Source organism: Sinocyclocheilus rhinocerous, unplaced genomic scaffold, assembly GCF_001515625.1.
Source record: "Sinocyclocheilus rhinocerous isolate Xijiao unplaced genomic scaffold, SAMN03320098_v1.1 scaffold1156, whole genome shotgun sequence".
Lineage (NCBI taxonomy): Eukaryota > Metazoa > Chordata > Actinopteri > Cypriniformes > Cyprinidae > Sinocyclocheilus > Sinocyclocheilus rhinocerous.
The window spans coordinates 1163515-1174870 of NW_015630041.1; the positions used below are offsets into that span (position 1 = coordinate 1163515).

Here is an 11356-nt window from a genome sequence, read left to right on the forward strand (position 1 = left end):
TTGGAGGATTTCGATATAAGCCAAGAGGAGACTGGTTTTCCTTTGCTAAAGTAAGGAAACTTTGCTTCCTTTGCTCCTGTAAATAAACGTTGATTTTCACTAGACTCACCGGGCAACACTGACCTCATACCTCATCAGCCCGGAACTGCTTCCAGTGTACAACTGTTAGCGCAAGCTACATTAAAGTGATTATTACGTTTTGAATATGGATATTTTTCTTACAAAAACGCATCGATTCGCTACAGGAGGTCTTTGTTCACCCCCCGGAGCTGTGTGAGACACTTTTTTTTTATGGATGGGTGCTTTTTATTTCACTTCTTTTGGACTGATAGACTGCAACACAATAAACAGCTTGAAAGATCAAAGACCATTTTTAATATAACTCCGACTGGATTCGTCTGTAAGAAGAAAGTCATATACACCTAGGATGACTTGAGGGTGAGTAATTTATGGACTAATTTTTTTGGGTGAACTAACCCTTTAACGGTAATTTTTCGTTTTACTGGCTGACTGACTCGCTCGTTTATCGATCTCTTAATTGAATGATTACTTGAAATTAATATATTTATTTAAAGGGATTTAAAATGCCTAACTGAAGAGAACATGATGTTAAGCGAGAGGTTTTTGTTTACGGATCAAAAGAAAGTCCCGCTGCACAAACTGTACACTTCAGTGATATGAAATTAATGTACTGATATCCTACTTTAAGTCAAGTAATTTTTTTATTCTTTTATATATATATATATATGATGCCCAGGTGTGTTTGTATGTTTGATTCTTTTATCAAACCAAACTAGACTAAAACCAAACAAATAACATATGAAGGTAAGTAAATAATCAAACATAAATCCAGTAGTAGTAGTCATACCTCTGTGAAATTGACCAATTGGTTCATCACTTTATTTCTTACTATGCTGGTCAAAAACACCTTGATGTCACATGATTGCATCAAACGCCAAAAACCTGTTTATATCCATGTTGATTTGGTGTATCAGCTACAAAAAATCTAATTAAAGGGAAGACAAAAAAACCTGCATGTGATATCCACAGTTGAAATGTTCAAGAATATATATTACAAGGCAAAAAAGTACAGTTTTAGTAATGTTTTAAATTTTGTTTATATTTGTATATTTTCACTTTATTAAAATTTTAGTATTAGTAATTTTATGTGAATTTGTCATTTTATTAGTGTTTTTATATTTCTATTTCACTTGAGTTTATTTTTACTACTTAAAAAATTCTAAATGTTGCCTTGGCAAACAAACTCAACTAAGTTTACACTTTTCCGACTAACATTTATGTTTTAATTCAGCTTTATATTAATTATTGAAAAAATATTTATAGTATTTTAAAGTTAAGTTAATAAGTAGATTTCGTCATTAGTGCACAAACACCAGTGAAATCATTATATCTTTTAATAGAATTTATTTTTGGTGATATCATGGACTGACCTTTTCTTTTCCCTTCATTTAATTGCACTATTTTGGTCTCAGATTATTCCGCTTTTCCTATATGTTTATGGGTACAAGGTTGTAGCTTTAAAACATAGATTAATATTTAGTAAAATTTTAGGTTTTTAGGTTTAAGGTTAACTTGGTGAAATTAGTACACAGGAAATGACAGCTCTCTCTCTCTCAGCTGCATAATAAAGGTCAGAGAAAATAAAGGTCTTGACCTCTGCTCTCTTTTTTCTGTGCATCAGGGTTCGTAAGTAGTGATCAAGTACTCTTCTCTGATCCTGTGACTTCTCCTCTCTCAACTTTGGCTTCCTCAACTCTGGACTCCACTCTCATGGCTCATAGAAATGATAATGTCATCTGGTTTGAAGGCAAACTGGCCAGAGAGCCCCAGAGGTCCTACACCCACAAGGACTTTGTTGCTTCTGTTACACTGATATATTCTGAGGAGGACCATGATAAGAGACAGCACACGTCTCAAATCAGCACAGTGGAGCTCACAGAGGAGGAAAGGAAAGAGATGGAGGAAGAGAAACATGGGGATGTTGAGATTTTTATGGCAATCAGTAAGAGTATTGTGGGATCTGAAAAGCCAGATTTAGACCCTATGGAGCCGCTTGACATTGCATCCTTGGGCTGGTCTGGAGACAGGAAAATGCAGAACATGAATAAGGGTTCACGTTACTCACTGAAGAAAGTTCAGAGAGTGGGAGAAGTCCCTGAGGAGGACAAAGGTTCCACAAAGACGTCAGTTATGGTCAATGAAACCATGGAGCAACATTTCGATATGGATGAATCAACATTGAGAGACAGGCCACTGGATGAGGTGTTTCTGCCATCCTTCATCTTAGAGGAAAGCAAACGGAAGATGAAAAGTTAGAATTTCCCATTATTTTCACCGTTTGAGAAGAAACCAGAGTTTCCACTTGGATCTGATGAGCTGGTAGAGCAGGGTATTGTGAGAAAACTAGACCTTACACAAGACTCAGATGATTATTATTTTTCAGATGGAATGTGATTCTATTTTAAGGACTTGTGAGAAAATGTCTGTATTTTTTGTTTGTTTTTTGATGAATAAACCAAAGAACCATGTAATGCTTAATAATTAAAACCAGTATTGCAGGAAATTCATTTTCTTGTTAAGGCATGTATTGAAAGATATTAAAAGAGAGATTAAATTCCTTTTGTTACATGGTCTCCATGGTAATGATTGAATCAGAACATCCTGTTAATTGTGATCTTTAGAAGCTGTTCATATGTAATGTCATTATGGGTCTTCATGGGCACGTGTTTGGTCTTGCTGTGTCTACAATGACATTTCAAGACTTGTGGGTAAAGTCAGACAAAATATTATTATTCATTGGAATGCCTTTTAACATCGTATCAGTTGTGGATATAAAAATACATTTTGTGTTCCTCACCCACATTGACCTTTTCATGTGTGTGTGATAATCTCTACAGGACTTGTAATGGTTGTAAATTTGAATGAACTAATTGTGTGTACTGCCATTATTCCTGGAACAATTCCATTTGATTTGGTTTCCGTTAGCACAAACCAACGTGATTTTTTTATAAAGAAAAAAGCTAGATGTACATGTACAGTCGTGATCTGTGAAACAACACTGGTGAAATACTTTGCAAGTATTTTATTTTTTTTCTGCAATGAACTCAACACAATCATGAATATTAATCATGAATATTAAATGGAACACTAATGGAAGTGATCTCAATCTCAATTTTGCAATGTAGAAAATCAACAATGCTTCACAGAACATGTCATGAGTGACAAATTCTATTTAGAATTTATTTTGGGTCTGTTAAAAGACTGTTTAGCACCAATGAGAAATGTTGAATTGAAATGTTACATAATGTAAGGGATCAGTGTCATGTAACACTAATGAATTATATTATTTGTTAAAAGCTGCCAAGGTTAGAAAATAATGCGTGTACTGTACATTATAAATATATTTCATTCAATATAAAAAACATGTCTGTCTTGCAAATCATAGAACATCTTTCATAAGTTTCATAATATATAACTTAGATTAAGTGGTTTTGTAACATAACCTTTATAGACATATTGAACTTTTTCTATTAGGAATTAGAATTTCAGAAAAGTGTCCCACTTCCGTAGCGCCATTTAGTTTGGTATGTTCTCTTCTTCTTTTTGTAATGAACACAAACAATACACTCATCACGATCAGCAGCAGCAGAATAACAGGGATCAATATGAAGCATCCATGGCATCTGTATGCTGACTCTCCTTGCCTCTCACTCTTATCTGTACAAAGAAATTGAATTAAATGCTAATTAGATTTAGACACAAATGTTGATGATTCAAGAGAATTTTAAACAACTTGTTTTTGAAAGTCCTTACCTGAGTAGAGCTGGATCTCTCTCCTGATGTCTTGTCCCAGGGGTTTGTTGTGCAGTATGAACGTCAGAGAGGAGTTTGTGACTTCAGTGAGATTTATCCAACTAGACACAACATAAAGTCCTGTATGAGTGTCCTGCATGAAGTGCGTTTGTGTCTGGTTAGTGATGTCTGAGTTCTCCATCAGCCACTGCAGTGTAGGAGAAGGGTAACCCCCATCTGAAGTCACTAGCAGATTCACTCCATCATTTAACAATGAGAACTGCAGACGAGGTTCAGAGTAGAATGCTGAAAAACACAACAAAGCAGGCATTAAAACACAGGGCATTTTCAGTCACACTGTAAGACCTTGAAATTTATTCACATGATTTTCTATGAACATCAGTACATGTTGCTTTGTTACCTGCAATTTTCACTCCAAAGCTCTTCTTCTGGCTGCCAGCGTTTGTGCTGACGGAGCAAGTGTAAACACCAGCATCCTGAAGAGTGATTTTGTCCAGTTTGAGTGATGCGTTTCCCTGTGCCATCTCCTGACTGAACAGACTGGTGCGTTTGACGTAATGCAGATTTTGACGGTCGAGCTGGTCCTGGCTGTAGTAGAAACTGTGAACAACATCCAGTCCACGCTGCCAGGTAATAACAGTGCTTCTCAGATCCCATGAACTGTCCACAGGAAACATGCAGGGGAGGATCAGTTCCTCCCTGTAAAACCCAGTGACAGTGTCTCTGGGAACAGTAATCTCAAACTCAGCTAGAAAGTGAAGGAAAGAAAATATATCCGCAACTGAGTTTCACAATCACTCATTACTTGATTGATGAAATTATTATTTCAGTAAGTATTTCACAGCATTTCCTCTCCTAAACATGGTTCAACTTGCCTCCAACATTATTTTAATACTCTGCCATAAAATATTTTCATACAGTACTTATAGATCTAGCTGTGTAAGCTGTAATGCTATTTTTGGCAAGGATAAATGATATGGGGGTGAGATCATTTTGAACCACACTGAAACTCTAAATAAAATGTTTCCTTATATCCTTAGTTATACATGAGTTATGAAAACCCCTATACCACCTACACCTCACAAAACTTGCAAAACAAAGAATTGAAAATCGTTATTGCTAAGATGATAAGAATGCTGAAAAGTCTAAATTAAGTTTGATTGATCAGTCCAGTAATAGATCTATTAGTCCTAATAAGTATCAATTTCAGTAAGTTAAAGAATTTAAAGTTCTAGTGAAAATGAACATAAGTTAGATTTAAATTAAACCCTGCGGCTCGTGACGATACATTGATGTGTAAAGACACAAAACGATCGGTCTGTGCAAGAAACTGAACTGTTGAGAACGCGCTCAGGAGGATGCACTCAGGATAGACAGTTCAGACATTGCGGTGAGAATCAGAGGTAAAAAACGATATAAATACTGTTCAGTTTCTTGCATAGACCGATCGTTTCGTATCTTTACACATCAATGTATCGTCACGAGCCGCAGGGTTTAATTTGGTTTTGTTTGTGTATGTTTTTTTTTACTCCCAAAGCCGTGATTCGCATCCACTTACATTATAAGACAGACAGACTGCAACGGTTTGAGTTAAAAAATCTTTGTTTGTGTTCTACTGAAGAAACAAAGTCACCTACATCTTGGATGCCCTGGGGGTAAGCAGATAAACATCAAATTTTCATTTTTGGGTGAACTATCCCTTTAACAACATCAGCATTGGTGACTATGAGTATAGTGTGTATTAGCGTGTAGATTTCAATTTCTGCACAGTCTAATCTAATTGTCATACTCTTCAAATTTCATATTAAGAAATTCTTTTAACCCAAAAAGCAAATTATGCTCCCTTCGAACTGGTTTTCTTTAAAATACAAATCTTTGTAATCCCAGGCTATCTGTAATCAGAAGCACATTTATAACTGGAATATAATTTAATTTCATTCACATGTGTTTAATAAACACATAATCCTTTATGGATTACAATCTGCCATCAAAATTATACATTTAATTATTCTGGTTGCTGTGAGAAAAGGCTATAAACGATAGGCCACCTGCAGGATCCTCACATGCGATAGCCTAGTAGCCGGGATAACTTCTTTATGTTTACAGACGTGACGTAATGACGCAGTGCCATGCTCGAATTTCCCGCGAAAACCTACCCGTACCACTCAAATTAGAAAACATTATTATAAGCTAACCGTTGTGAATCGGGCTAAAGTAAGGCGATAGTTTTGAACACTGGCTGGTTATGTACTTGCTCAAATATTGATTTCGGATCATTTTTAACCAAAAAAAGTTATGGACTGTAGCTTTAAAAAAAAAAAAAAAAGTTTAATTTATTCCTAAACTGGGGCATGTTGAGCCACTTGACCACTTTGTTATTTTTGAGAAGTTTGTTTAGTCCTGTGTTATGGAGTCTTATAAAAGGTAATATTATCAGATTAAATTTTGTAATTACATAAGCGATAGTTTCGCGAAACATAACTCTGTAAATATTGACTCAATAACTTGGACTTCTTTGAGGGGCTTCATAAAGATTGCTTTAAGATTTCATTATAGTTTCAATTAGTTATCAGAAATACTCACTGAAACAGGAGGCTTCAAAAAGGAGACACAGACACAACACTTTCAGGTTCATATCACGGTCCACGGCCGTTGTTAACAGCTAAATCCTCTGTAAATCCCTGAATTACACCAGATGAACTTGATGATGTCCTCTGTTGTATGTCGGGGAAGCCCTCCGAGATCAACATCAGAGATCCTGTCCCGATCACACCTGACGAATTTTGAGATGTCAGTCCACAGCGCCATTCTATTTATCGAGTTGCGACACTCCCATAGACTTAGGACTCCGGAAGCAACGCGTGTTATGGAGCAACCAATAGTTTCAAAACAATCAATAGTTCGTTAAACCCCATTCATTGCAGTGTTTCTCAAGCACACTCGCTGGAAAGTTTGTAAATCTTGAATGCTTTGGAGCACAGACTAATGCTAAGTTTGGCCTTTTTTTTTTTTAAAGACGACACTTGGCAGACAATTGTAGAACATTCTTGATTGTAACAGCAACGTCCAAAAGATTGTGCCAAGGGGCGTTGTAGAGTTGAAGATAGTGAGCAAAAACTCCTGTACTTCATAACGCTTGTTCTTTCTTTCTTTTAAATAAAGTAGTTCATGTTTATGCTGTTATGTTGCTAACTCTTATCTTTCCATGTACATTTTTGGATGAACATCATTTCCTTAATTCATTCTCTCTCTCTCTCTCTCGCTCTCTCTCTCTCACACACACACACACACAGTTTTTTTTATATAAACATACACGCAAAGTTTTTATACAGAAGTGATATTTATTAAACCCCAATCCTAATCACCCTAAATCTAACCCTAATACAAACCTCTTGATATCACAGTTCACGAAGGACAGAACTTAATGTAAAATATCATAAATGTAATTAACATTACCAGGTAAACAAAAAACACTACAAAAAAGAAAATAAATTTGTTACTGTGTTGTAGTTTTACTGGTTAGCAAAACATTGACATTGCTTAAAGACAAAGTTACATAACCAGAGAAACCTGAACAGCGAAAATAAGAGCTGACCTCATGGGAAAATTACGTCATGCGTCACATGGCACGATTGTTTACATAGACACGTTTATATAGATACTCTGAAACTGTAGCTTGTTAAGCTACAAGCTACTCATAAGTTAAAGTAGTTAAGCTACTGTACAGTCAAGCTAGCTAGCTACACTACAAGTTACTACCAAAAAGTAGCTAGCTACATTGAAACTACTTTTTTTCACAACGACATATTACAAATAACTGAATAAGCATTCATGAGGAATGTTTTAAGAAAAATATTTGGTATTTAAAACAGTGCAATACAAATATGATGTCAAAGACTATTGTTTTATTACTCACAATATTCAAATATCTCAAGACTGTCAAAAGTGCAAAATTGCAACAAATTTAGCATTGCAATAACAAAATTATATTTTTATTTTAAAAACTTAAATTAAGCACACAGACGCATTTTCTCAAAAATACTGTGTGACAGATGACTGCATTATGGCAAGAAATGATACTGAACTCTGAACAACCACCCACACGCAGCACTGACAGGGAAGCACTAACAGGTGCAGTTTAAGCTGCATGATTTGGGGAAAATAATCTAATTGTGATTTTTCTGGTTAAAATTGCAATTTGTGATTTTAAAAAGCGATTTAAAAAAACAAAAAAAACAAACAAAAACAATATAATAATTAGATAAAAATTAATGATAATAACAATACTAATTTTATTTTACAGAAAACTATTGTTTTACAAAACACTGCAGGGTTACTAGTTAACATAACCTACGGGCAGCCTGTAACTGTACATCATATGATAATGTTATGATAAAAATCTTTGACGGTAATTCTTAATTTTTATCAAGTAGTATGTAAAATCAAAAACAGAGTCCATGTCTGTGACCCTTTTATGCATTCACTGTGGGGGGAAAAAAGAACTCCTGTAGGCTACACTTCTTCACTGGAGAAAAACATGGATTATCATATGTTTTAGGGCTGGGTATCGATTCAGATGTCCAGATTCGATTCGATTTCGATTCGCAAGCTCTCGATTCGATTCAATTCTCGATGTTTTTTTTATTACATTCAGTGAATATAGTTTTAATACAAATGCTATTGATATTTCTAAAAAATGAACAGTAAACATCAGTTTACAAATGGTGAATTAATAAAAAGAAATTAAGAACCACATGCCTGTATTTTAAACCTATTCTTTTTTTTGTATAGGGTCCTTTTTTAAACAATAATAGGGCCCTATAAAATGTTCTTAATTTTTCTGGTAATCAGATGAAGGCATAAAACATTAATTTAATTTATCCTAATCAAATGAAAATTAAACCCTTTTATTTTTTGGCAAACAAAGTGCTGCACAACAGAGGTTTACTGTTAAAATTAAAAAGAAAACAGATGTGATTATTCCTTTAAAAATAAAGATTTATTCATATTTATTAGTAGTAGTAGCATTGAGTCTTAAGACTGCTAAATAGTAATATATTCTGACAGTAGAACGTTAAACTAAACTTTATTTTGACGGTTTGCCGTGAAGAACTTGCAGCTGCTGTGTATGTGATATGACGGTAGATTTCTCAAATGAAACGGTAAATGCTAATGAAGTGACTCTCAGAGCAGCTGGAGATGACATTCGTGTTCATATCATCATATAGTGAGACGGCAGAAGCTGAAAACACCACGAGCGTCATCTGTGCTTTAGTATGTCTGTAGTAAACAAAAAAGTGCGCCGCACCATCCGCCATTCATTCATTGCGGAAATCATGGCGCCTTATGCTTGATATCAAATGCTTCCGCAGATGTATAGTATTACTATAGCATTTCACCTGAGCATTGCGAATTGCGCGTATGGCCATGATAAGTGCTGAATGAATGACAGGATTTCTGTTGTAACATCGCGCAAGGTAAATAAGGGTGACATCTAGTGGAGAAGACTAATGATAAGATTCACGTTAATCAGATCTTATTTTAAATGTGTGCTGAAATAAATACTGGAAAAGATCGATTCGCGGCTTTTGAGAATCGATATCGAATCGACGTCATTTAAAAAAACTATTAATCGGAAAATCGATTTGTTTGCCCAGCCCTAATATGTTTACTTCAAATTTCTTTAGAGAGAAGTATTATTTTTCCTATTTATGCCCAAAATAAGACTGAGTGCGCATTACCAAAGCCACTAGAAGGCAATCCTGCAACCTTTAGCCTAAAAAGCGTAACGGCTAATGCTAACGCTTCGGCAGTATGTGGGAAAGGAGACCAGAGGCCTTTTTGTTTGAATGGATGTCAATGGAGGAGAGGCTTCACTACACTGAATAAACAGTTTTTTTGAGGAAACAGCTCGGCTAATCTTCAACATGTTTTACACTAAACAATACTTTTGGATTGAACTATTTTTAGAGTTTACACTGAAAAAAATGCCGTTTTATAAGAGAAGTCACCGACTTTTTGCAACAGGTGGGATACAGCTTAAGGTACTTCCCATTTATTCCTATGGTATCCGTATCCGTGAAATTCAATGACATCAAGGCTGTAATGTGATTGGTTAAGGCACACGTGATCCAAGTTGACCATTACGCTTTCTCCAGTAGTAAGTAATACAGACCCTCTCATCTCCCAATAATAAGACCATCTCTGATCACTCCCTGCGTTCCATTCAAGCGGCAACCTTCCGGTCTCTCTTGAAACCAACACGGAAGTGACTTAAATGGCAATTCATCTTCTGGCCACTAGAGATGCATGGTTTCAGCAACCAGTCACCTCAGCTCCAGCCACATCTCGACTCTTTGCCCATTTTTGATTATCCGCCCACTTTGGGCCTCAAAAATTAAGTGTGTATAGGGTCAAAAAAACAATTTTTTTGGAACGCACTTCTGCATCATCTTAACGAGATGATCAAGGAGGCGGCTTCATTGCACATTTTGTACGCTGGTTGCAAACAGTGATGACGTTTTTTGTGGGCGGAGTCTATCTGGTGGCAGAAAATGACGGTTTTTAAGTAGCAGTCTATGGAAGCCATGGAATAAAAGAATTTAAAAAAAGGTAATTTCGAGTTTATATTTCAAAATTCTGACTTTTGGAAGTATGTCTTTTGGAAAAAAAAACAAAAAACATTATCCCCATCTTGGGGAATTTTAAGCAGCTTGATCACCTTTTAATTTTGAGAAGTCATGTATATTCACCCGCATGTCATGGATTGTCTTATAATATCAGATAATATTACACAAGCGATAGTTTCACCTCTGTAACTATAAGAACAACTCAGTATTGGCTGGATAATACGAACTTTTTGAGAGGCTTCATAAAGTTCACTTTAGGATAGTTCCGTTTATTACGACGGTAAAGTTAGTTTGACGTTTGACATTCATTAGACATTCGTTTTTTTTTTGCCAATTAAACTCTTTGTGGCTGTTATGTTTTGAGCCCAAACTAACTCAGATAGATATAAATATATGCCCTTTACGTTGCACAAGGCTTAATTTCTAGGGGGGATTTAAAAAAAAAAAATTAACCATTTAAATTAATTAAACAATTTAACTATGTGACATTATAATATAAAACCAATACTAAAATGTTTGGGAAAAACATCCCTGTTATTACACAAAGCTCCGTTTTTGGGATTACCATTTTATGTGTTTTATAATAATTTTACAACTTTTAATGTATGCAATAATATAAATCCATTAAACGACAACACCATTTGATCTAAAGGTATCAAACCAACTGTAAAATATTCAGAATATTATTCCCTATAATGCATAAGGCTTGGTTTTTCAGATTATGCCTTTGTTTTTATATGCATTACTGAATCCATATTTTTCATATGTTTTATATACTGTACCCACTTAAATTAATTAAACTCTGACACAGTTTGAGATAAATGTATCAAACCAACTGTAAAATATTCAAAATATTATCCCCTGTAATGCCCGTGGCTTGTTTTTTCAGATTA

The 11356-nt window shown here is 35.1% G+C and overlaps 1 protein-coding gene across 1 annotated transcript; it reads right to left on the bottom strand.

The window, feature by feature from the left end:
• Positions 1-3167: 3167 nt before the first annotated feature.
• On the bottom strand, positions 3168-6643 carry LOC107739899 (programmed cell death 1 ligand 1-like). Its single transcript, XM_016552145.1, has 4 exons — positions 6418-6643; positions 4235-4582; positions 3835-4119; positions 3168-3738 (listed from the first exon to the last, which is right to left on the bottom strand). Exons 1-4 carry the CDS (start codon positions 6467-6469, stop codon positions 3527-3529), a joined length of 897 nt encoding a protein of 298 aa, XP_016407631.1. The 5' UTR covers positions 6470-6643; the 3' UTR covers positions 3168-3526.
• Positions 6644-11356: the final 4713 nt, after the last annotated feature.

Coding starts and splice junctions, on each gene's coding strand:
- LOC107739899 (XM_016552145.1), bottom strand. CDS start 6,469: ATGAACCTGAAAGTGTTGTGTCTGTGTCTCCTTTTTGAAGCCTCCTGT. Junction 4,583..6,417: donor TTTTGAAGCCTCCTGTTTCA/GTGAGTATTTCT, acceptor TTCACTTTCTAG/CTGAGTTTGAGATTACTGTT. Junction 4,120..4,234: donor CTTTGGAGTGAAAATTGCAG/GTAACAAAGCAA, acceptor TGTGTTTTTCAG/CATTCTACTCTGAACCTCGT.